Below are 27,380 nucleotides of genomic sequence, written 5' to 3' on the forward strand. Positions count from 1 at the left end.
GGCTAAATTAGCCCTACAATGTGCGATCATCACTACAAAAATGATGGCTCCTCTAAACCATGAGTCCCATTGAGATCCATCAAAGCCCCCGAATCCTATACAGGACAAAAAGACTAAGGACTTAGCCCAAAGGGATCGACCATGGCTAACCATAATAGGTCGAGGATACCATAATACAGGGCCTCCATATGGGTTACAAGGCTTTTGACTTGCAATCTTTGGGCTTGTCATGGTGCTACCAAAAAACACTGATACATATGTACCCCTATTGAAATTAAGGGTAAGAAGGCCTTTTATGATCATTGAAATTATAATATGCAAGGAACAACCTTATTCCAACATTATGAGCTTATTTACATCTCATGTGCATAGAACCTAAAAACATAATAAAGATTTCATCATTAGGTACATAAAAAAATTGCCTTCAAGTTCTAAAAGGGAAATCTCTAATAAGTAAAAACATGACATAAATCAAAATCCCAATCACTTGTTAGAGAATCACAAAAAATAAAACTAGCATCTAACCTTTTAGAACCATTTTTAATATTTGCTATGCCGAATGAATCTAGTGATTTAGAAGGAATGTGGAAAAAATCTTTGGGACGCCACTCTTTTGTATAGTTCATTGGAAGGAGAAGAGCAATGCACAAAATGGCCGTCATTGCAAATATTCGTACACTGTGCAAGAGAAAAGTAAGATACGATTAGATCTTAGAAGGAATAATAATTTGAAAAGCAATGATATGACTAGCAAAAATTAAACTAATGAACTTAACTCAATACACATTTGTAATGGGAAATCAAAAGTGTTACAAACCTTCAAAAAGATATGCCCTTAGATTATTAATTACATTTGCTATTTCTTATTAGGAAAAAAAAATGAAATAAAACTTTTAACTATGACTCTACCCCAAAGTTCAGATATCCATATCAAAAACTTATTCATGGTCATAACAATTCAAAGTTGTTTCATGGTTTTCATTTCATCAAAGGTGTGTTGTAATATGGCCCCACAAGAAAATTCAAATTCAATAAATGAATGAAATAGCAAATTGAGGGAAACATTGTTATAAGAAATTAATTTTATTAGTGTAATATAAGGAAAGAAAATTATTGTTATGGCGAAAAATGTTACCCATTATGATGCATGCGTATGATTGTGCACATTCTAAAACACATGGAAAATGATAATGATATTGACATAGGATTGATCGAATCCAAGGGCACTTTATGAAAATGCACATTTCATTTCCAAACATTACCCTTATTGCTTGCATGACTAAATGCTTCAGCAATTAAGTGTCAGTCTCTTGAGAAGAGGGTATTGTGAAACTTCAAAGTTATTAATCTACACCCCTAAGGCCTAATAAGATGTTCCATTATTATGTACTCAACTTTGTGATGGTACGCCGAGTTTGTATCTTGCTCATAATGGAGATGGCATTTTCTATGATTATGTTCTTATGTTGTCGGACTACTATATGACTGGGATAGACATTGTTGGTGGTGCATGATGTTTAGGTGGAGCTTCTTGGCAATTTGGCTACATGTCACCTATGTTTGTACCATGGTATTAGTGATATTTTCTCATCATGGATCAGTGGGAATATATGCTTATTTTTATATTATTAGAAGCATCTTGTGGGCATTTTATTTTGGTAGTATGTGGTACTAAGCAGTGTTGCACACATCGCGATCGGGATTTAATCGGCGCCGGGAAAAAAGCGGAAAAAATCGTTAAAATCGGGAAAAAATCGGAAAAAAGCGGGAAAAAATCGTTTGGCACAAAAATATTCATTTTTTTTCAATTTTTTTCAATTTTTTTAATATCTAAACCATCTACAACATAAAATAAATACATTGACACATAAATATGATAAAAAAAACTAATATATAAGATGTTTAATATCATTTCTAGCGCTAAAATCACACATAACATTGAATCATGTCCTGAATAGTAAGTCCTGAGTCCCAAGTCCAACTCAGCCTCAAAATATCAACAAAAAATATGATAATGTATCTCATCATGTCATAATGTCATATACAATAAAATGAAAGTCTAATCCTATTGATTTCCTCTGCCCCTCTTGCGAGAAAATGGCACAACTTTCTCTTTCCCTCTAGATGTAGAAGCTGGTGCCCTCACTTCTTCTCCTCCTCCTCCGCGCGGACTGCTGAATGAAATAAAAGAAAAATCGATTTTCTATATAAAACGCCCGCTGCCCGCGCCTCTGGCGATTTTAACATAAAAAATCGCAATTTTTTCGATAAAAATCGTTATTAAAAAAGTGGCGATTTTTATGTATAAATCGCGATTTGAATCGGCTAAATGAAAAAATCGCGCTTTTACGATAAAATCGCGATTTTATCGCGATTTTAACAACACTGGTACTAAGGCTCATATGACGGCATCCTAGGCTTTTTCTGATTTAATGACAACAATCCACTTTATTATAATGATTAGACCCGCTATTGTTGGAGCACTACTATTTTGCACAAACACTCATGCTAATTTACCAATTTAAGGGTGTGTTGACATTATTTTGACTAGTTAGTAACTTATGGAAGATACACCCTAGTTCATTGACATGCATTCACGCTCATGCTTGGTTATTTGAGATGATGTTGATAGTTTCTATGTGAGCCCCCTCCCCGTGGCACACATGTTGAGGCACACTACCTACTTTATCCGCTGAGGGGCATTGAGTACAGAGAAACAGAGAAGACAGAGATAGTGTCGGGAAAGCAGCGTAGTAGCCAAGGAGGGTGACGCAGAGCCAGCAAGGGCTCACGCAGGGCCACGTAGAGGCAGCCAAGTGCTATGCAGAGCACCAGAGGGGCCAGCGCAGCGGACGCAGAGGCTCCCAGAGCTGACGCAGGGCCTCTTGGGATTGACGCAGGCCTAAAAAGGCTGACGCAGGGCCAGCGTGAGACAGAGAGGGGCTGACGCAGTCCAAATTGGGCAGATGTTGGGGTTGCAAGAGCAGTTTTGTGCTGAGGAGTTGCCGGAAGGGTTTTCCGGGTTTCAGCCAGGAGATTTCTCTCAAACTGTGAGGTATAGATGCTAAGGAAATTCTCTGTTGGGTAGGCCAGTTTCAGCACCCAGATTGTACTCTGATATTGCTTAATAAGGAACCCCTCAGATAGCTGCACCAGTTTTCCCAGATCGGGTTTTTCCAGGGACATTGGTCCAAAAATAATGGTGTCATGTGGAGTGTTTGTTCTTGTTTCTTTTAGTTGTTAATTTTTAATATGTTGAGCATGCACTGGTGTTTATTTTCAGTATTTACTTTGTAAATAACTTGTTAAAGAAAAATAACAAGTAGGTAGGAATAAATCAGTAAAAGTGCATGAAGGGTTTCTAAGCTAAGTAGAGTTAGAAACTTCAACATGGTATCGCAGCCTGATTGCAGATCACAGGAGGACTAAAAGACATCAGCCGAGCGAAGCAATAGCAGCAGAAAACAGTGGTCCCGAGGTGACAGAAATTGTTTCTAGCAGCGCAGAAGCCAAGTAAGTGTGACGCAAAGCCAGCCAGAGCCACGCAAAAGAAGCCGGGAACTGGGCAGAGCCTCAGAGAGGCCAGCTTTGCTGACGCAGAGGGCCAGAGGGCTGACGCAAACCCATCCGGGGTGACGCAGAGCCAGCGTGGGGCAGAGGGGCTGATGCAGTGAACAGAGAGGCAATTGTTGGGGTCTAGAAGGCTACAGGAATATTGCAAAGTGGAGTTGGTGAGGTATTGTAGTCAGAACAATACCTGACAGAGCAGGGCTAGAGGAGTTGTTACCGAGGAACCTGAATCAGCAGTGCAGTGGCACAAGACGATCAAAGTAGGGGGCATCTCAACAAGCGACAAGAGGATTTCCAGGAGGGAAATCAGGACTTAGAGGGAGTCTAGAAGAGAACTTCCAGACAGAAGTAGAGACTCAAAGGAGTCGAACAAAGAATTTCCAAGAGGGAAGTAGAAGAGCATCATGGCACTGCACGGGGTAAGAGACTAGGATAGACTTTGACAGAGCATCGAACTTCGCAATCTAGAAGGCCATAATCTTATTAGTGCTTGACAGGAATCGTGTCAAGAACTTCGCCTTAAAGACAATAGCTATCCCAGTCGACCCAAATGATAATGACAAGTACGAAGAGGCGATGGCGAGGACCAAGTGCATTATTCTTGACGGGGTCAAGGATCATGTGGTACCACATATAGCCACGAAGGAAACGGCAGTTGAGATGTGGGAGTCTCTCAAGAACTTGTACCAACATACTTTTGTGTAGAGAAGAATATTGCTCGAGAACCAGATGAGATCGTATCAGATGAAGAAGGGTAAATCAATTGACACCTTCCTCAGAGGAATGAATGAGATCCGAGACTAGTTGACTACTATAGAAGCGACACCAGATCAGGAGCTTATGGTGAGGACAGCCCTGAATGTTGTCTCAGAAGATTGGGAAGTGTTTACCCAGAGTATCCTGGGCAAAGGGACTCTCCCACCTTGGGACGAGATATGGGTAGCTCTTCGCCAGGAAGAGATCAGACGCCAGTCGAAGACAGATAGTAGCAGCAAAGGGATCAAGGTCAAGCAGGTGGCCCTAGCATCAAAGGAAAAGCAGGAGAAGCGGAAGACGAAAGATCTCTCCAAGATCAAGTGCTTCCACTGTGGGCAGATGGGTCATTATGTGACCCAGTGCCCAAGGAAGAAGAGTAAGGGAGAGTCTTCCGACACTAAGGCAGCACCAGCACGGGTAGAGAAGGAAGTTTTGACAAACGATGATTGTGCCATGAGTGCACACACGCCACTTGAGCGGAAGTGGGGAGACATCAAGCTGTATTCAGGTGGACTACAGGTGATGAGGGGCAGGATCCTCGAGGTACCCAACCTCTTGGATTAAACCTTGCTACAGGAGCCCCGACAAGGTGTAGCAAGACTAGCTGAGTGGGTAGAGACGGATGCGGATGGAGCGACAGAGAGAGCTACAGTGCAGGAGTCCCAAGACAGTGCAAAGCTAGCAGGCTACAGCAATGCGAGAGGCACAAGAGTGTTGCACCAGTGCAGGAAGGCACAACGAGGTGTGCAACGGTGCGAGATGCAGGGAGTTGTTGCAGCAGTGCAAAGGTCAGAAAGAGGGAGCACTTGTCAGCAGCAAAGGAACTTCAGCGTCAATGGGTGTTTCTAGCCCAATAGGGAGGTCAGTTGGGAGATCAGCTACTTACTTCTTAGTAACTGAGTTGTAGTGCAGCAGTGGGCAGCACGGATGCGGAGGGAGTTGTCGTATAGATACAGCAATGGCAATGGCAGAACCATGGGCAACAGTACAAGAGGCAGTAGTGAAGAGAATGTTGGGCAAGAAGGCATAGCATCAGCACAGGTAACGATGCCGGATGATCAGAGTAATACTCAGTGAGGAGTATTACCAGAGCACAGTCCTCTCTAAGAGGGAGTGTTGATTTGGGGTACCATCTGTGCTCTAGCCACGAAATTTGGTGGAGAGGTTGGGGCACATGAGGTCTCCAATACCCAGAAAGGGTTTAGACAGATTCTAAACAAATCAAGAGATATTAAAATGATTAATATTTTTAATGGAGCCCCTAAGTTTAAACTTCAAGAAAATAAAATATTAATGAGAATTAATATGAATCTGTGTTAGAGTGGTCCAAAAGACATGGCTCAAGCCAGATCTAATCTTAGCCATTGATTAGGGATTTAATCTTGGCTGTTGAATCATCAACAGGAAAAGTATAAGAGGAGTCTTGAGGGTCACTTGGAGATTACACCAGAGTGATTAGTCATTCTATTCTCTAGAGTGGGGTTTGCTAAGAGAGATAGAATCAGTGATCGAGAGAGCAACTGAGGAGCATTGAGTACAGAGAAATAGAGAAGGCAGAGATAGTGTCGGGAAAGCAGCACAGTAGCCAAGGAGGGTGACACAGAGCCAGCAAGGGCTCACACAGGGCCACGCAGAGGCAGCCAAGTGTTGCGCAGAGCACCAGAGGGGCCAGCGCAGCTGACACAAAGGCTCCCAAAGCTGATGCAGCGCCTTCTGGGACTGACGTAGGCCTAGAAACGCTAATGCAAGGCCTGTGTGAGACAGAGAGGGACTGACACAATCCAAATTGGGCAGATGTTGGGGTTGCAGGAGCAGTTTTGTGCTGAGGAGTTGTCGAAAGGGTTTTTCGGGGTTTCAGCCAGGAGATTTCTCTCAAACTGTGAGGTATAGCTGCTAAGGAAATTCTCTATTGGGTAGGCCAGTTTCGATACCCAGATTGTACTCTGATATTGCTTAATAAGAAAACCCTCGGATAGTTGCACCGGTTTTCCCACATTGGGTTTTTCCGGGGACATTGGTCCAAAAATAATGGTGTCATGTGGTGTGTTTGTTCTTGTTTCTTTTAGTTGTTGATCTGTAATATGTTGAGCATGCACTGGTGTTTATTTTCAGTATTTACTTTGTAAATAACTTGTTAAAGAAAAATAACAAGTAGGTAGGAATAAATAAGAGAAAGTGCATGAAGGGTTTCTAAGCTAAGTAGAGTTAGAAACATCAACAATTGATGCTCCGGTGAGAACCAAATTCAACATTCCTAGGGCCTGCGCAATCTTTTGCTGGACAAAATTTCGTGGAGTTGTTGCTAGCTAACTTGTGCAAGGTTGAGGAAGGGATTTCCCTCTTACCTATCGGGAGTAATTTGCAGGGAATTCTACAACCATTTAAGAGTTGAAAAAAGGCCAAATTTGTAGTAGTAGCTTGAGGGGGACGCAAAACTAGTAGAGGAGGGCGTAGCACCAAATTTGGGTAATTCCGGGAGATTGGAACTAGCCCAAAACATTTATGGGTTTTGTTCCACTAACATCCAAGAGTCTGCTCCTAAATTTGCAGAATTTTTGGAGGAGTTTTGGTGCCCCAAAACAACAAAGTTATTTGGCAGCCAGTTGGGAGGAGTGACCTTAAGGTCCTATGTGGTCGGTAAATTTTGCCAAACCCTTTCTAGGCTTTTGTGGGTTTGATGAGAAGAGTCTAGGGTTAATTTCGCAGAATTTTCCAGGCAATACTTCTAGCAGAAATCAGTGTTAGCATTGGGCAAGCATAAGCATTATTGATTTAGCATGCACTTACTGTTGTCATAACATTAATAAATGCTGAATTTTCTGAAGTAATACTATTGATTTGACTATTGGGATCTAACACCTCTATGGTTCGCTCTAAGTTTTACAAAAAATTCTAAATTTTGCACTAAAAACACTCCAACATCTAACATTTTTTCTCATTGGTGATCTAAAGTGGTTTTGAGCATTGACATTATTGTGATTGGCATCTCATATCTTTGTGAATACGTTGATCAAATTGGTTAAGCATCTAGACTTGGGAATTTATTGAAGTTTGCACTTGTCTCTCTAAAGCACTTTATCTTGTTCAAAATTGTCTTCTCATCATTGTCAAATACTCTTGTAATAAGTTGATTCTCACTAAGTACTTGAGTAACTTAAACAATCTTAACTGAAGATAAATTTCACACATCATCTCGCATTAAGCATCCTAGATCTAGCTTGCATTTACATCCTAGCATAAGCTAGGTTGATAGAAATATAGGGCAACCCTTCTCATCTAGCTTGAGGGGCCTCAACAACTCTTCGATGGTTAACACGGTAACCTTGCAGTCGTCAGGGCCACAATCTCTATAGCACTGGAGGCATCGGGTGATAGGAGCACAACAAAAGGTATCGTTAATCAAGCCCTAGCCTGCTTCCTGTTGGCCTCCTTCCCACAACCTACCTTGGAGCCCAGCTTCAAAATAGTTAAGGGAAGGTCATACTTAGACTAGGCATATAATCTAAAACTAACCAAGATCCTTGCACTTCACATAGATTTTAGGACTTGCATTTCATATAGGTTAGTCAAGCATTTAAGCAGCAGGTGTCCATCTGGCCACTTGGTTTCAATTTATAATAAGCAAGAATTGTGACTCCATTAAGGCATTGGTCGCATTACTTGAAAATCTAATCTAATCAATAAATCTTGCTCTAATTTAACCAAGTATCTAGGCCACTCATCCGCGTCTCCCAAACAAGTTGGTTCCCAACTTGTTTTCCTTCACCTCATTCCATAGGGACTACCCCCATAGCCTGTTGTTGGGAGACAACTAGAACAGCGTGAGCGAGGATCAAAGTGACAGCCCCCGCCTTGAGCGGTTGTCGCGGTGCCTGTACAATTCGGGCAACAACATGACCAATCCTCATTGTAGCATCTACACCTAGTTAGGGCATCCAATACTCCAGGAACTCCTCCTCTTGGCTGCCAACAATCTCCATCAATCAGTGCTCTCATAGGACAACATCAAGGCTGCCAACAATCTCCATCAATCGGTGCTCTCATAGGACAACATCAAGAGAACATTTGCAACATGTTGTCGCTAATCTCTTGCCAAGTGATGCAAGCACATTGTTGTAGTCTCCTCCAAAACTCCTACAACAATACTCCAAGATCTGTGCTCCATGTCCAACAAGTGTCCAATACACCAACTATCCAAACTGGTCCTAAAACTCGACCCAACACAAGTCACCAATGGAGAAAGCACATACCTCTTCATTGTTGTTCATGAGCTGAGTTTTGATCACTGGTTAGGGCTTCTCCTGTAGCCTACAATAGCCCTCTAATCCAATCAAAACCCCCCTTATTTGATGCGTCTTCCTTCCCTTCACAATGTTGGTGACTTCATTGTTTGAGAAGGCTCCTACAGCTCCATGTTTAGGGTTGTTTGTCCCTCAAACTAATCACTACAAATGTGTGGCCTAATCAATACAGCAAAGTCTTCACTTCGACCTACTTCAGGGAGGATTCTCTTCGCTCTACTAGCCCAAAACAACCCTCTTCTAATGCGGCCTTCCTTCTATGAGCTCCTCTGCCTCCACGCTGATGACCTAGGCACTTATTGCCCTCAAACAGAACCCACACAGCCCTGCAACAATGTGTTTAAGACCTACGGCCTACCCACACCTCCTTCCTGTGCTCACAGCCTGCATAAAACACTGGAACCCATACACAAAATATGCCACAACATACCTGCACTTTCCTTCCTTAGCCTCAGCCCACCTACAAGATAAAAGTTGCTCCGAAACAGTCATGAAAGATGCCACTACATGGCTCTTTCTCCTTCGTTGGTCCTACTCCTTTTATCTGTGGCCAAGACAAAGATATTCCTCCTCCTTAACAACCTTCTATCTCACTTCTATGTTGTCCTTGTGTTGCACACTTGGACATCTATTATGCCTCACACTCACCTTGTATTTATACTAAACACAAGGGTTACACATGTGGGCTTGACAACTGTCATTAGGCCTCCTAATAGCTAGGCCGACCTAAACTTTGTGCCACCATGCCCACACATAACTTACAAAAATTCATAACTCCATTTCTACAACTTGGAATCGAATGATTTTTGATGCGTTAGATTCGTCTCGATGAGTACTATCATCCTCATCCATCACATGTCGAAATCTCGTCACGGTTTTGGACCAAACATCGATGGGTGCAAAACCCCAGGTTTGGGTTTCAAGCCCCAAAGACCACTTGTGGAGCTCCTTCCTCCAAAACCTCGATCCTCAAGGCTTGGAGTACCTCCCAAGCTACAAAAATCAACAATTGTTGCTACTCTGGAAATCGATCTACCAAGAAATCGAACTTCCAGTGCTCTCAAGTGTGTCTCCATCAACACATCGATCCCCTCTTATAATCCTCTATTGGAGCACCAACGACCAAGATTAAAACATAATTGATGGCTAGGATCATTTCTAAATCAATCCATGTGAGCTTCTAGATGATTCTCACCTTATCTCAATTAATATTGATTAATTAACGGTTAATAATCTAATTGAGACACTTCTAAACAGAATTTCCATAAACGATTTCTAGGTTTTGGAGCTCTCATGTATTCTAGCCTTTCCACCCAATTTTGTGGCTAGAACACATCTTGATGGTACAAAAACTAACACTCCCTCTTAACAAGGAATGTGTTCTAGCGCTGCACACACTGCCCCAACGCCCTGTCTCTGCATCATCTCCTATCACGTTGCTAATGTCTGGCCATACTGCCCACCAACCACTGCGCAACTCTGATATATGTTGCATCTGTGTTGCCGCTGACGCTGTCGTACACTACATTTGCACTACAACTGAAAAGCATTAAAAACATTGAATCAATTGTTCAGTATGAAGCATTTGTCTCCTGAGCCCTAGCTACTACTAGTGTTTGCATTGTCATTGAAGAATTTGCGTTGTTGTTGACTTTGCATTGTGTCAACTGCACTGTTGTCAGCTCTGCTCTATGCTCCCCAACATATAACTACTACTAGTCTCTGCATCTGTCACTCGGTCTCTGATTGCATCAACTGCCATTGATCCATCCTGCTACTAAATATTGTGGGCCCCTATAGCAAGGTATTTATCCATGAGGTGGACTCCTCAAGGACCCTACCCACCTGTAGTGCTTTAGGGCTACAACACCAAGTCACCCCACCACACCCTCGATGGTATATCAGCGAACATAGCGAAGTATTCCTCTAGCCTAGAGGAAAGCCTATCAAACTCTACTAAAGTTGCCTGCTAGTCCTGCTACTCCTCCTTGTCCTTCTTCCTGATGTTGATTTTGGGTAGCATCGGATGTGCTCTAGCCATGAAATTTGGTGGGGAGGCTAAGGCACATGAGATCTCCAAGACCCAAAAATCGTTGGGAGAAATTCCACCCGGATGAAAAGTTATTCAAATAATTAATATTTTTAAAGAGTTCCTAAGTCTAAACTTAGGAAAATAAAATATGGGTGAGAAAGTTCCGAGTGACGAGGATCAAGCTAGTTTTAATCTTGGCCGTTGATTAGGGACTTAATCTTGGCCGTTGAATTGTCAACAAGAAAAGTATAAGAGCAAGCTTGAGATTCAGTTGGAGACACACCAAGTGATCAAAGAATTCGATTTTATGGGACGAGGTTTGTTGAGGAAATCGAGTTAGTGATCAGTTGCAGTGAAGGACAGTTTAGCAAGGGATTTCCATCCGAGGTTGAAGAATACATAGCAGAGAGGCAGTGAAGTGCCAGGAGAGACAGCGTTGGCCGTAGAAGGGCTGACATAGAGGCCGTAGGAGCTGACGCAGAGGACGCAGAGGCTAACGCAGAAGCCGTAGAGGGTTTCAAAGGCAGTGCTGGGGAAATTCTGTGGGGCAGAATGCGAGCAAATCAACAGATTCTGAGCCGGGGAGGGTGACGAAGATCCTGGAGGAGTGATGACGTTCCACAGCAGTGCTTGGAGCAGCTTTCGCTATCTAGCATAGGGAACAACCAGAGTCGCTGTGGGGTTTGATCATCCAGATGCTGATTTTCCAAAATATCTATCTCCGGATAGAGGTACTACTGCCAAGGATATTCTCTGTTGGGTGAGCCGTTTCTGGCACCCTAGTTGTATTCACGAAATTTGCTTAATAATACAAACCCTCTATATGCTGCACCGGTTTTTCCAAATTGGGCTTTTCGGGGGACGATTGTCCAAAAATAACGGTGTCCCTTGTGTTGTCTCTGTTTATTTCAGTGCATGATCTATATATTTGTGAAGGTTACAATTGTGTTTATTTCGATGTTTATGCAGTTAAATAACTTGTTAATGTAAAGCACAAGAAGGAGATTGTAAATCAGTAATTGCAGTGGGGGTTTATGATGTGTTAGACACAGGAATTTTCACATGGTATCGAAGCGATTGCAGATCATAGGCGACTGAAGACACCAGCCGAGAAATCTGAGAATTTGCAGCAGAGAAGCAGTTGTCCCAAGAGACAACGTTGTTCCAGAGCTGAAAAGGCAAGAGGAGTGACGCAGTGCAGAGAGTGTGATGCAAGCCAGGAGAGGAAGATGCAGTAGCTGGGAGGAGCCCACGCAGCAGTTGCGTCAGCCATTAGGGTTAGCGAAGAGGCAGAGGAGGGCAAAACAAGCTCACACAGAGCCACGTCATCCTTCTGAGCCAAGAAGGATTGACGCAGTTGGCCGAGAGGAGCAGATTCAGCACACGCAGTGATTGCGCAGAGCCTGAAGGGCTCAGATTCTTCGAGTTGTCGGGCCTAAGGGAGCTATGCAGATTTTGATTTGTTGAGCTGGTGGGACACTGTTTCTATCGATACAGAACAGTGTCTAAGGAGACTGAACCAAGGTAGAGGGAAGCACTACCTCGATAAATTTCTAACCAAGAAATCTAGATCTGGGTTGTAGCGGCAAAGGAGGATTGGAAAGGAGTGATTCGACAGTTAGCCAGAGGATTTCTGTTAAATTGGCAACTAGGGCAAAACTCCATGTGGGTCAGCTTATTTATGGCAGCTGATAATTTTATTGTATCCCTCTCGTCGAGAGGTGTAGGATTGATCCAAAGATCATCCGATTCCGATAAGTATTTATGGAGATATGAATTTATTTTGTTTATGTAATTATTATCAAGCCGACCAGCTCTTATGTAGGCTCTAGAAGCCAAAACGTCATGTCTATTCAACCTTACGCTTTTAGTATAAATAAGAGAGGATGTGAAGTCTTTTAGACACCTCTTCATGTGTAGTCTCCTCCTCTCCACGTCTGGGTTTTTGGTGAAGGAGAGAGACACCATGAGTGATACGCTAGTCTTCAAGTGATGCCCTAGCTGCTGTACATTGCCCTAGCCCCAGAGATCTGAACGCAATCAAGGGAGGCATTGTTACGCTGCACAAGAAGCCTTCATACGCTGCCTGTAGTTGCCTAAACGCAGACTTGTTCACGTAGTCAATGGAGGAAGAAGAGCCGCAGTCATCAAGCATAGAAGAATTCGTAGGAGATCTGGCCGCAGTTGAAAGGAGACCTGTAGCTGCCAAGCCAATACGCAGTGTGAAGGTTCACGTAGCCCTAAACTTCAGCCACGTCCCTAAACGCTGTAAAGGAGAAGACGTTATGTATGCACAACACTATACGTTGTCATGATACGCATACGAAATTAAGGAATCTATACACACAGCGTGGACGTCTATACGCTCAGTTATGGACAGTCTATACGCTGTCACCTTATACTCAGTTATGGAAACTATACGTTGTCACCTTATACGCATACGCAGTTATGTACGCACAGCAAATCTATACGCTGTCATTATACGCAGCAATGGAGAATCTTCGCATAAGGGAGCCGCATCCGCAGCAAGGTATTGACTGCACCGTGGTGCAGTCATGGCACTCTCGGCATCCTGTAACGTTCGTTGATCTGGCAGCGTGGGATCTGGCAACATAGATCAGGCAGCGTGTATTAAATGATCTCGGCATAAGGACGCAGTCACCATGAATGAATACCCTCGACCTCCACACATCTACGATATACCTGTAGTTGATCTATTATAAAGCAGTTATACTACAGCGTGGGATCCGTGTTAATGCCACGTAACTGTAGGTGACAGCGTGGTAAAATCCAACGTTGTCTATGAAAAGAAGCAGTCTTGACACCAGATCTCGGTGGTTCTTCTATAGATGTTTAAGTATATTGAATAACAGTATGAAGATAATCCAGTAACGTATCTATTGCAAACAGTGATCTGAATTACAAGAAGTGACAAGGGTAAGGATCTCGGTTGGATGAAAATCTCGAATGAAGGGACCGAGTTATCTCACACAACAGTCCTGAAATATAGATCTCGGTGAAATCCATATGGCAGTACAAACATCTTGTACAGCAGTAACGTGGAGTATTAAATGATGTTCTAATATGTAGTCACAATGATCATAAGCAGTAATGTTTATGATGGTTACAGTCTCAACATAATGAGAATGATAAGGATGAACAGTCTCAGATCATGATGATGAATGATGCAGCATAATGGACAAGATGCAGCACGATGATAGGTGAAGGAGTCACCTTGAGAATCAGTTGAAGCAGAATGTCTTCAACTGATTTCATCATGATATGAAATGATCTATGCTAGATCTAGATAAGTCAAAGTATTGACTTCTGTTGTAAATGTACTCTCTCTCTCTCTCCTTCTCTGCTAAACTTTGAAGATAAAAGAAGATTTGATCAAAGGGTTTCCCCACACATTGTGGGGTTTGTCCCTGGCTCGCGCCATATCTTGTGTCCTCTTGCCTTGGCTTGTCTTCTGCGTTTTATATTTATGTTCTATCTGCAATTTATCGTAATGCTGATGTGATTGCTAACTATGAAAATTTTATAAACTGCTCTAGCATAGAACATACCCAAAACTTAACAATTTCCTAGATGGAAATCAAGACTCAGAGGGAGTCTAGACAAGAGGCGCAGAGATGGCAGTGAACGGATTGAAGGATCAGGGTAGATTGGCTGAGGTTTCCAATTTTGTCATCTGGAAGGCCAAGATCCTAGCAATCCTGGATAAACATCGCATCAAGGACTATGCCTTGAGAGTAGCAGTTGTCCCAGTTGACCCTGATGCAAATGAGAAGTATGAGGAGGCCTAGGCGAAGGCAAAATGCATGATCCTAGACGGGGTCAAGGATCATGTCATACCACATATTATTGAGAAGAACACAACAAAGGAGATGTAGCAGACGCTGACCACCTTATACCGGGGCTCTTCCGTGCAGCAAAAGATGTTATTGGAGGATCAGCTGAGGTCACATCAGATGCAGAAAGGAGAGGAGATAGATCTATTCCTTCGTAGGTTGCAAGGAATTCGTGACCAACTTACTTCTGTGGGGCCTACAATGGATCCAGAGTTCATGGTCAGGACTGCCCTAAATGCAGTCTCGAGGAGTGGGAGACGTTTGTCCAAAGTATTTTGGGCAAAGCAACTCTCCCCAGTTGGAAGGAGATGTGGGCAGCTCTTCGATAGGAATAGCTTAGGAGATTGACCAAGGCGGGGAGTAGCAGTAAGGGAGTTCGAATCAAGAAGGAGAAGGATGCAATGCTCGCATCAGAGGGACAGCATGGGCTACAGAAGAGGAAGAAGAAAGACATCTCCAAGGTCAAGTGCTTCAACTGTGGGGAGTTGGGACATTATGCCTCTCAGTGCCCCAGGAAGAAAGGCAAGGGAGAAGCTTCCGACTCAAAGGTTGCTCCAACAAAGGTGGAGAAGGATGTCGAGACTGATGACAATTGTGCCATGAGTGTTCATGCACCTCTAGAAAAGAGGTGGGGAGACATAGAGTTGTAGTCAAGAGGACTACAGAAATGGGGCAAGATCCTTGAGGTGCCCAAACGTGTGGATCACATCCGGCTACGGGAGCCCTTAAAGACAATAGCATGATGACAGGTGTCGGGTGGAGCAAGGTGTGATGGAGTAGCAAGGCAATGCTAGAGTGCAGAAGTCTGTAGCAGCGCAGTGGAGGTTGCAGCAATGCGAGAGGCACAGAAGAGGTTGCAGCAGCACAGTGGCAATAGAGGGAGCACAGGATAGTAGCAAAGGTAGCTTCAGCATCATGAGGCTTCCAGACTGACCAGAATGTCAATGCTTGGGTGAAATCAGTTACTTACTTCTCAGTAACTGAGTTGCAGTGCAGCAGCTAGCAGTGTTAGTGCTATGGCAGCATGAGGCAGCATTTCGAGAGGGAGCTGCAGTATAGATGTAGCAGTGTCAGTGGCAGGGGCAGCAGTACAGGAAGCAGCAGTGCAGTGGATGTGGGGCAGCAGGCCAAGCATCAACATAGAGGACCGATGCGGAAGATCAGTGTGATGCTTCTATGGTGAAGCATTGCTAAAACACATTCCTTGCTAGGAGGGAGTGTTGATTTTGGGTAGCATCGGATGTGTTCTAACCATGAAATTTGGTGGAGAGGCTAAGGCACATGAGATCTCCAAGACCCAGAAATCGTTTGGAGAAATTCCACCTGGATGAAGAGTTATTCAAATAATTAATATTTTTAATGAGTTCCTAAGTCTAAACTTCGGAAAATAAAAAAATTAATGTGTATTAATAAAATATGGGTGAGAAAGTTCTAAGTGGCGAGGATCAAGCCAGTTCTAATCTTAGCCATTGATTAGGGACTTAACCTCGGTCATTGAATCGTCAACAGGAAAAGTATAAGAGGAGCCTTGAGGGTCGGTTGGAGACACACCAAGTGATCAAAGAGCTTGATTTTCTGGGGTAAGGTTTGCTGAGGAAATCGAGTTAGTGATCAGTTGCAATGAGGGGCAGTTCAGCAAGGGATTTCCATCCGAGGCTGAAGAATACATAGCAGAGAGGCAGTGAAGTGCTAAGAGAGACAACGCAAGCCCTAGAAGGGCTAACGCAAAGGCCGTGGGAGCTAACGCAGAGAACGCAAGGGGCCATAGAGGTTGATGCAGAAGCCGTAGATGCTGACGCAGAAGCAGTAGAGGGCTTCAGAGGCAGCGCTAGGGAAATTCTGTGGGGCAGACTAAGAGCAGATCGGTAGAGCCTGGAGGAGTAACCCAGTGCCAGAGCAGTGCTTGGAACAGCTTTCGTTGTCCAGCATAGGGAACAGTTGGAGTAGTTATGGGATTTTATCATCCAATTGCTGATTTGCTAGAATATCTGTCTCCGGATAGAGGTACTATTGTTGATTTGGGGTAGCATCGGATGTGCTCTAGCCACGAAATTTGGTGGAGAAGTTGGGGCACATGAGATCTCCAATACCCAGAAAGGGTTTGGGAAAATTCTAAACAGATTAGGAGATATTAAAATAATTAATATTTTTAATGGAGTCCCTAAGTCTAAACTTAGGGAAAATAAAATATTAATGTGTATTAATATGAATCTGTGTTAAAATGGTCCAAAAGACATGGATCAAGCCAGATCTAATCTTAGTCGTTGATTAGGGACTTAATCTCGATCGTTGAGATGTCAATAGAAAAAGTATAAGAGGAGGCTTGAGGGGCACTTAGAGAACACACTGAGGGAGACCAACCAGTTCAATTTCTGGAGCGGGGTTTGCTGAGAAATTGAACCAGTGGTCTGGAGAGCAGTCAAGAGGCAGCAAGTACAGAACAGAGAGACAAGAGATCAGCACAGAAGAGGCAGACACAGAGCCAGAGGAAGCCAGGCAGAGGCAGTAGTCATCCATGCAAAGGCTACAGGAGTGACGCAGAAGCCCAAAGAGGGTGCGCAGAGCCTCAGTAGGTTGATGCAGAGGGTTTCGGGCTGACGCAGAGGGTTTCAGACTGTAGCAGAGGTCAATAGGGCCTACACTAGGGTTAGAAAAGTGTTGGAAGTTTGTCTATCTGCCAGTAAGCCAATTTGGTACCCTGTTGTACAAGAAAATTGCTAAATAATAAAATCCTCCCTTGCTGCACTAGTTTTCCCACATTAAGTTTTTCTGGGGACATTAGTCCAAAATAACTGTGTCAATGTGTGCATATGTTTTTGTTTCTATATTACGGTGTGATATCTGCAGCAGTATTTATTTTAATGTTTGTTGAAGTAATTTCATGAATAACTTATGATGAAATAAGTAGGAAAAGTAAATCAATTGCTGCAGTGATAGAATTTTCACATGGTATTAGAGGAAGTAATCAGAGACAAAGGGAAAATCAGTTATGGGTCAAGACCATGATGCAGAGCCATCCACCTCAAGGGACTCATGCAGATTTTCAAAAGATTGCACAAGAGAGAGATTTTGATTTCTCTATGTTGGCATTTTGGTCGTTCGGGCGCCCATGCAAAATCGTTCGGGCGGGTCGTTTGAGGGCGCCCGTGTGAACTCGTTCGGGCGGGTCGTTCGGGCGGGTCGTTTGAGGGCGCCCGTGTGAACTCGTTCAGGCGGGTCGTTTGAGGGCGCCCGTGTGAACTCGTTCGGGCGGGTCGTTTGAGGGCGCCCGTGTGAACTCGTTCGGGCGAGGGCGTGCCCGGGCGAACGAGCCCGTATCAAAAATGCTAAGTTGTGACCCGAGGTTGGCTTTGTGCATGTTCGTGCAGCTCGTTTGCCCGGCTCTCCCTTGTCGCTTCGTTTCGGTCGTTCGGGCACCCATGCAAAATCGTTCGGGCGGGTCGTTTGAGGGCGCCCGTGTGAACTCGTTCGGGCGGGTCGTTTGAGGGCACCCGTGTGAACTCGTTCGGGTGGGTCGTTTGAGGGCGCCCGTGTGAACTCGTTCGGGCGGGTCGTTCGGGCGAGGGCGCGCCCGGGTGAACGAGCCCGTATCAAAAATGCTAAGTTGTGACCCGAGGTTGGCTTTGTGCACGTTCGTGCAGCTCATTTGCCCGGCTCTCCCTTGTCGCTTCGTTTCGGTTGTTCGGGCGCCCATGCAAAATCGTTCGGGCGGGTCGTTTGAGGGCGCCCGTGTGAACTCGTTCGGGCGGGTCGTTCGGGCGGGTCGTTTGAGGGCGCCCGTGTGAACTCGTTCGGGCGAGGGCGCGCCCGGGCGAACGAGCCCGTATCAAAAATGCTAAGTTGTGACCCGAGGTTGGCTTTGTGCACGTTCGTGCAGCTCGTTTGCCCGGCTCTCCCTTGTCGCTTCGTTTCGGTCGTTCGGGCACCCATGCAAAATCGTTCGGGCGGGTCGTTTGAGGGCGCCCATGTGAACTCGTTCGGGCGGGTCGTTCGGGCGAGGGCGCGCCCGGGCGAACGAGCCCGTATCAAAAATGTTGCTTCCAGGTTGGAAGAAGAAGTGGTGTGCATGACTAGTGCTACATCATCAAAAGTATGGTATATAGACAGTGGAGCCTCGTGGCATATGATGGGAATCAGGGAGTGTTTCTCAAAATATCGAGAAGAGAAGATGAACTTTCAGATCACCATGGGGAACAAGGCAAAGTGTACTCCAGTAGGAAAGGGTACCATAGTTTTTCAGACAGAATCAGGAGAGCGGTTCCATGCCACAAATGTGCTGCATGTGCCAGGATTGGGGATGAACTTACTTTCCATGTCACAACTACAAGGCAAGGGCTATGACGTCTACTTCATCAAGGAAAAGGTATATGTCAAACACCCGAGCTGGAAAAAGAAAGTGTAGATCGGGATCAAAAGTAATCGGTTGTATAGATTACAACTAGAATCTCTAATGGCACTAATAAGCAGTCATGGGGACAAAGACTTGAACGAACTATGGCATAGAAGGATCGGTCACTTGCACCATGGAGCTCTGAGAATTCTCAGGAGCACTGTAACAGGAGTTCCGGATCTGAGTACGGAACGAGATGATGTATGCAGGGGATGTGCTCTAGGAAAGTATGCCAAGGCGACATTTCCTAGGAGCAACCACAGGGCCAAGAGTGTACTAGGATTGATACACTCAGATATTTACGGCCCTACTTCTATCAAAGATCTCAACGGTGCCGAGTATTTCCTTACCTTCATTGATGACCACTCGAGGAAAACTTGGACCTATTTTTTGAAAACCAAGGATAATGTTTTCTGTCGATTCAAGGAGTTCAAGGCTCTAGTGGAGAATCTGACAGGTAAGAAAATAAAAGTCTTGCCCTCAGATAATGGTGGAGAATATGTCGACAAGTACTTCACTGATTATTGCGCTAAGGAGGGCATCAAAAGAGAGTGGATAGCTCCCTACAATCCGGAGCAGAATGGGGTGTCAAAAACGAAAAACAGGACTATTGTAGAAGCAATTAGGGCCATGTTGTATGATCAGGATATGCCAAAATTCATGTGGGCAAAAGCATGCAACATAGTTGTCTACGTTCAGAACAGGACTCCTCATCGGGCATTGAGCAAGATTACTCCAGAAAAAGTCTTCACTGGGAAGACACCTGAAGTCAGTCATTTCAGGATATTTGGGAGTTTGGCATATTGTCGCATACCCAAAGAAAAGAGGGAGAAGCTGGAGCAGACTGCAGAAAAGGGATATCTGGCAGGATATAGTGAGAACGCTAAGGCATATAGGATCTATCTTCCAAGGAGCAGGAAGGTATTAGTACGACGAGATGTAAAGTTCATGGAGGAAAGAGCTTTCAGAAGATCTCGCGAAATGCCTTCCAAGGAGCAGTCAAAAGAGAATTTGTTGATCATGCCTCTTCAACCAACGAAAGTGAAGAATCCTTCCTCAAATCAAGAAGATTCTCCGGATGAAGAAGAGGAGCGAACAGAAGCACCTATTGGTAGAGGAAGAACCAACAGAGAACTTCGTCAGATTTTGTGTGATGCAAAGAACTTCATTAGAGAGCCAAGGAACAGTAAAAGGGAGTGAAAACAGCTAGACAGGTATCAGGCGTTAGTAGCTCAGGATGGAGAGCCTGCCAGCTTCAAGGAGGCAACTCAGCATCAGGTTTGGCTAGATGCGATGGTGGAGTATAACTCCATAATGGTAAACAATGTCTGGGAGGTGGTGTCAAGGCCTCAAGACAGATCTGTGGTAGGTTCAAGATGGATCTACAAGATCAAATATGTTGCAGACGGCAATATTGAAAAATACAAGGCCATGTTTGTGGCTAAGGGGTATGCTCAAAAGGAAGGGATTGACTATGAGGAAACCTTCGCCCCGGTAGCCAAGTATACATCTATTAGGACCGTGATATCTCTTGCAGCCCAGATGGGATGGGAGATCCATCAGATGGATATCAAGATGGCATTTCTGAACAGGGTAATAGAAGAAGAAGTATACATTGAACAACCAGAGGGCTTTGAAACTCATGAGAAGAAGTCTCATGTATGCGGACTGAAGAAAGCCTTGTATGGGTTGAAGCAAGCACCAAGAGCGTGGTATGGTCAAATAGATGGCTACTTGCAGAAGATGGGGTTTGTCAAGAGTGACACAGATCCGAATCTCTACTATCTGGGCGTAGAGAGTCAGCCACTTATCTTAGTAATATATGTGGATGATCTCTTCCTGACAGGATCATCCAAACTCATTGAATACTGCAAGAAGAATCTAGCCACAGAGTTCGATATGAAGGATCTGGGACGAATGCATTATTTCCTAGGGTTGAAAGTTTGGCAGCAGAAAGGAGAAATCTCCCTTGGGCAAGGAAGGTATGCTACAAAAATCCTGAAAAGGTCCAGGATGGTAGGCTGTAGACCTATGGCTACACCAATGATCACCAACTGGAAGAAGATTGATGCATCAAAAGACAAGGATGTCGATCCCACCCTATACCGACAGCTCCCTGATGTATCTAGTCAATACCAGGCCAAATATTTGCTACGATGTCAACACCCTCAGTCAGTTCATGGTGGAACCAAAGAGGGCTCACTGGGCAGCAGCCAAGCACGTTCTCAAGTATTTACAGGGATCAGTCGATTATGGGCTCTTGTACAACAAGGGGAAGGATATCAGGTTGAGTGGATTTACTATGCAAGTTCAGTGGATTGGAAAAGTACCTCTGGGTACTGTTTCAACATTGGATCAGGAATAACCTCCTGGTGCAGTAGGAAACAGAAGTCTGTGGCTCTGAGCTCGTCGGAGGCAGAATATATGGCAACAAGCACAGCTTCATGTGAGGCCCTATGGCTTAGAAAACTACTGGTAAACCTATTCAGAAGAAATATGGAGACGACCAAAATCAAGTGTGATAATCAAAGTTGCATCAAACTCTCTGAGAATCCAGTATTTCATGATAGGTCAAAGCATATTGATATCCAGTGTCACTTTGTCAGAGATTGTGTCCAACGAGGAGCTGTACAGTTGAGCTACACTCCTACAGGGGAACAAGTGGCAGATATCCTCACCAAGGCCCTTGGAAAGTCAAAATTTGACTACTTCAGGGAAAAGATGGGGATGGTAAAGAACCCCTTTCAAAAGTAGTGTGTTAGCAGCACGAATGAAGAGGGAGTTGCAGTGCAGATGCAGTGTTGGGAGAAAGGACCAACGGCAGCACAGATGCAAAGGGAGTTGCAGTGCAGATGCAGTGTTGGGATAAAGGACCAACAGCAGCACAGATGCAGAGGAAGTTGCAGTGCGGATGCAGTGTTGGGAGAAAGGACCAGCAGTAGCAGCACGGACGCAGAGGGAGCTGTCGTAAAAATGCAGTAGTGGCAGTAGCAGAGTCATGGGCAGCAGTACAGGAGGCAGCAGCGCAGAGGATGTTGGGCAGGAAGGCCTAGCATCAGCACAGGTACTGATGCCGGATGATCAGAGTAATACTCAGTGAGGAGTATTGCTAGAGCATAGTCCTCGATAAGAGGGAGTGTTGATTTGGGGTAGCATCGGATGTGCTCTAGCCATGAAATTTGGTGGAGAGGTTGGGGCACATGAGATCTCCAATACCCAGAAAGGGTTTGGGAAGATTCTAAACAGATCAGGAGATATTAAAATAATTAATATTTTTGATGGAGTCCCTAAGTCTAAACTTAGGGAAAATAAAATATTAATGTGTATTAATATGAATCTGTGTTAGAATGGTCCAAAAGACATGGATCAAGCCAAATCTAATCTTAGCCGTTGATTAGGGACTTAATCTTAGCCGTTGAGATGTCAACAGAAAAAGTATAAGAGGAGGCTTGAGGGGCACTTGGAGAACACACTGAGGGAGACCAGTGAGTTCAATTTCTGGAGCGGGGTTTGCTGAGAAATTGAACCAGTGGTCTGGAGAGCAGTCAAGAGGCAGCAAGTACGGAACAGAGAGACGGGAGATCAGCACAGAAGAGGCAGACACAGAGCCAGAGGAAGCCAGGCAGCGGCAGCAGAGACTACGCAAAGCCAGAAGGGCCTGCGTCATCCACACATAGGCTGCAGGAGTAACGCAGAAGCCCAGAGAGGCTGCACAGAGCCTTGTGTTGTTGTTTCTGTTTATTTCAGTGCATGATCTATATATTTGTGAAGGCTGCAATTGTGTTTACTTCGATGTTTATGCAGTTAAATAACTTGTTAATGTAAAGAACAAGTAGGAGATTGTAAACCAGTAATTGCAGTAGGGGTTTCTGATGTGTTAGACTCAGGAATTTTCACACCTGAGAGGACATTGGGTACTGTAGTGACCGAGCTCACCACACCTGAAGAATTTGACCTTTAACAAGTCCTCCTTCTTCTTCCTCTGCTCCCCCTGTCCCTGACTAGGACCCTTTGATGCGAGGGCCACATTCTCCTCCTGCTTCACCGTCTTCGATCCGCTACTACTGCTACCACTGATGGAGCTTTTTAAAAGAGCTCACCTCAATTCCTCCTACTGTAGATCGGCCCACATCCTGTCCCACTCTGATAGCTTGTCTCTGCCCAATATGCTTTGGAAAAATACTTATCACTCCTCAAAGACACTATTTAGTGCCAATCTCACTAGCTCTGTTGGTTGAGGCGCTACCCCAACAGCTGACAGCTGGTCTCGAACCTCCTGAATTCTGGTAAGGTAGGGGTCTATGCCTTCCCCTTTCTACATCCGGATGAGTCTCAGCTTCTCTTCTAGGTACATTTTTCACTGCTCAGAAGTACCTTGGTATAACGTGGAGAGAGCATCCCACATCTGTTTGGCAGTATCTTTGCCAGATATATGTGAGACTATATGATCCCAGACTCCATCTAGGATCAACTGCTTCGCCCGCACCATTTCCTTCTTATATTCCTTCTGTTGATCTGCATCCTGAGAAATTGCCACTATAGCATCAATGTAGGCTTTCAAGCCATATTCATCTAGAAGGAAGGACATCCTAGCCTTTCAGATGACATAATTGGAAGCTCCATCCAACCTATCCTAATCACGAAGCCCTGCAGTGGCCATCTCAACGAACAGTCGAAAACTTTCTCTTTCCTTCTGCTTGGCTGCTACTCTGCTATTCGCACTCCATTCTGGAGTGAGAAGTTACCTCAAGTAACTCGGCCTTGTGGCAAAAGAATGCGTTGCCCCTAGGAATTTCGACCTGCTGCTCTTACTAAAGAGCGAAATTCCTTCTTTCACTTCTGAGCTCTCTAGCTAATCAACTACGCTCTGATACCATGTGAAAATTCCAAACTAGAACCTTATTGCAGCAACTGGTATTATTTCTCTTAATTGTTAATTAATTAACAATTTATCTGTTACGGCAAATATTGAAATAAACACACTGCAACCTTCACAAACAAAATACTGCATAATAATAAAACCCTCAGCTGCTGCACCGGTTTTCCCAAGTTGGGTTTTTCCGGGGACTTTATCCAAAAATAATTGTGTTAATTTGATGTGCGCTAGCATTTCTCACTTTCTAGCGTTCTATTTTTCCGCAGTGTTTTATTTGTGAAGGTTGCAGTTTGTTTATTTCGATATTTGTCGTAGCAGATAAATTGTTAATTAATTAACAATTAGGAGAAATAATACCCAGTTTTTGCAATAGGATTCCAGTTTGGAATTTTCACATGGTCGAGGTCTCCACGATTGATATATGGCCCTCTGCAATATGACAGACTCCTCAGCTTCTGACTAAAAACGATCGTGCCCAAAATAATACCAAAAACTTGGAGAGTAGGGTCTTATTTTGATGGTCACAACTGCCAATATATTAATGGAATTCGATCTCCAAATCTGATGAGGGTTCAATCTCCGATGAACTCGACCTTTAAATTAAAATCCAATCTTAAAACCCTTCACCTCAAGCTAAATCACCTTCCATAAATAATTAACTAAAAAATAAGAGACCAACTAGGGTGATATCAAATACCACTGAAGATGGGAATGTCAGTTAGGGTGAGAATAAATCCCACCGAAGTTCCCCACAAAATCCTCAGGCTGGCAAAATGCATAGCTCTGATACAATTGTAAGATCCCAGAGAACGAAATAATCAACAGATCTGGCACATTTAGGTGTCCTGATAAAAATACTTTCAACAAACACTGAACACAAAAGATGGATCCCCCACACAAATGTTACCACGGGGTTTTCGTCCCGGGATCAAGCTAGAACTGGCCACACCAAGTTCTCAACAAACACACAATAAGATAGACAAACTTGGGATGATCCAAATGCCTAGCTCTTATCCCCTTTAATAAGCTTGATGGACTCTCTAGAAACCTTATTTTATTATTTTCCCTTGAAAAACGAAGGCAAATACCGTGGATAGATTCCGTCCATTTTGACCATATCAAGAAAAAGGAATATTACAGTGTACCTTTCTATATATATTTTTATATAAAAAGAGAAAAAGAGAGAATTCTCATGATCTGAAATATATTGGCTGAAGTTGTTATCATGGTTCAAAATAATAAGAATATACAAAAACAAAAAAATTCAAGATTGAAAAGAACATGCCAAGAAGAAACCCATAATTGTGCTCAAATCTCTAACTATCACAATCTGGTATCTTCAGAGAGCCCTATCGCAGACCCAGCAACATACATGAGTGAACTACGGGTCAAACACACTTAAGGGACCTGTGAATTTCAAATTTTGACTGAAATCAGCAATTAAAATATATTAGCAGTCAACAAGAGTGGTAAACAAAACCAACAAAACTATAACACGGTGTATTCTACCATAGCTGCAGTAAATAACCATAAGTGAGAATTTACCTGAAAACAAAAATCCTGAGGAAGACCACGGCATCTAAGCCAGCCACTGCCAATATATCGTCTTCTGATGCTTCCCATGCCTTTTTTAACCAACTCGCTGAAGGTACAAACCTCTCTAATAAACTAAAATCTTTACTGTTTTGTCCTTCTGCAAGCTTACCAGGAAAATAAACATTGAAATTGACGGGCTGTTTTCTCAAGATGGAGTACAGAAAGAAAAATAATATGCATATGCCTATGTTGACACCCGCAGAAGTCAACAAAGCTGCAATATCCATGGCTTCTCAAGGTATTTAAAATGTTCTTTCCTCCGTAAAATAACGTCCGGTAAGACTTCTGGAACCGCAAAATAATGTCAACCTCGAAGATATCATTTATGGATCTTTGCAATACTCTGTTGCATTTAGAATTTTCCTGCAAAACCAGGATAGGACTAACATAAGCCTATGAACGAATTCGACAAGATATTGAAAATCTGTCTAGAAATATATATATATATATAATGACTGAGGAGACTGCAGTATCAGCAGTGATACGCAAGAATGACAGTTCACTAATAGGGCAATATGCAAGCAAGCTTAAACAAACCAGGCTACAGCGGAGAATACCCAGATTCGACAGTTCAACATAGACACAACGTACTTTGAGACATTAGCTCAACCAACAAATAGATCCTCCTCTTCATCCCCGATTACTCTGCTATGATGTATCCTCCATGTACCATGTAAATCAACCGCCTATAATATCCATATATAAACTCACTGACCTGTTCCCATATGTATTTGGATAGTCTTATTTTCAACGGTTTCTATTTTAGTCGGGCCTCCTTCTTTCCGATGTTAGTTAACTGCCAGGTAAAAAAGCTGAAATTAATAAATAGTGTGTGTTTCTAATCATATCTAATAAATTCACTATTTAAAAGGTTAAACATGCTATTAATCATTCGCTATTTTTGGCATCCAATAATACCTAAAGAAGCATGGATACCTAAATTACATCGGTTCTGGACTCGAACATGCTACGCTGCGACTAGAAAACACTTTTTTGACAAATCTCAACGAATTTTTATGGCGAAAAACCGTTTTAAAATCAGACTCAGAGGCCAGAAGTTCGGCCAATTTTAACAGTATTTTCACTTCTTGAAAAAGGACATTGTCTTTGCTTCCAACATTCCGCGTATATTATAGTAAGATATAAAGAAAACGTTTAATTCGTTTTTATCGTTCTTTCGTTGGCAAAATTGGCTGCATTCTCCAGAATTCAACGATTACTCCCGAACATTTAAACCGTTGCTCCCATTGCTTTCCCAGAAACACAAAATTTAAAACTGAAACAGCATCTGCAACTGACCTAGCATACCAGATACCGCCTAATTTTAAGGTCCGTCAGAATGCATATTATTTGAAAAGGCTACAAAGACACCAAAACAGATTGCGCTATTCAAGCTCGCATGCTTCAATTACCGAATATAGCAAAGTGAACAAAATTTAAACAGTTTTTTTGTCTTAAGCCCTTTTCCGGGAAAATACAGGCGGACTGCAATATGAACTTCTGCAAATAAAAGCAGCATACTCCAATTTCAAACTTAACATTCAGTTGCGAAATTTAAGCATTCTCATACCCGGTACTCTGCCGATGCCTCCGGAAACTTCTACAGGTATCAAATAGGCTCAGGCAAATCCTTCTGCGGTGCTCCCTTTGCTTCATTCAAGTTGCAAACCCGACCTTTAAAAGGTATATGAACCATAAATTATGTGTTGCACAAAGTGTGATCGTCCAAGGTTGGGACTCGGGAGTTTAAGGGCAGTCGGTTGAAAGATGTTGAAGTACCGTCGCTTGACGTCTAGTTTTTTAACTTTAATGCCTTTAGGTTTCGTTTTCCAGAAAGTTAGCTTTCATGTTAACTAACATGATTATACTCGTCACTTATCGTAACAGCGAGGATATTCTCGCTAAAGGGCGGTATCGATGAGACAGTTCCGTCAAGGGGTCCACGCAATATGGCCACGTGGTGGAAAGTCTTCGAGGTTTCCTGGCACGTGGCAGGAATTTTACG

General features: G+C 43.6%; 1 protein-coding gene across 1 annotated transcript in view; it reads right to left on the bottom strand.

The window, feature by feature from the left end:
• Positions 1–27,156, bottom strand: part of LOC149241784 (hyperosmolality-gated Ca2+ permeable channel 2.3-like) — a 387,638-nt gene extending 360,482 nt beyond the window's left edge. The window contains 4 exon segments of the mRNA XM_089374051.1: positions 526–678; positions 25,325–25,738; positions 25,933–26,171; positions 26,946–27,156. Of these exon segments, the coding sequence (XP_089230177.1) occupies positions 526–678; positions 25,325–25,602 (431 nt within the window). The 5' untranslated portion in view covers positions 25,603–25,738; positions 25,933–26,171; positions 26,946–27,156.
• Positions 27,157–27,380: the final 224 nt, after the last annotated feature.

The sequence above is a fragment of the Pinus tabuliformis genome, chromosome 8, assembly GCF_031772625.1.
Source record: "Pinus tabuliformis cultivar Carrire ecotype Pingquan chromosome 8, CPIR1, whole genome shotgun sequence".
In the NCBI taxonomy this organism is placed as follows: Eukaryota; Viridiplantae; Streptophyta; class Pinopsida; order Pinales; family Pinaceae; genus Pinus; species Pinus tabuliformis.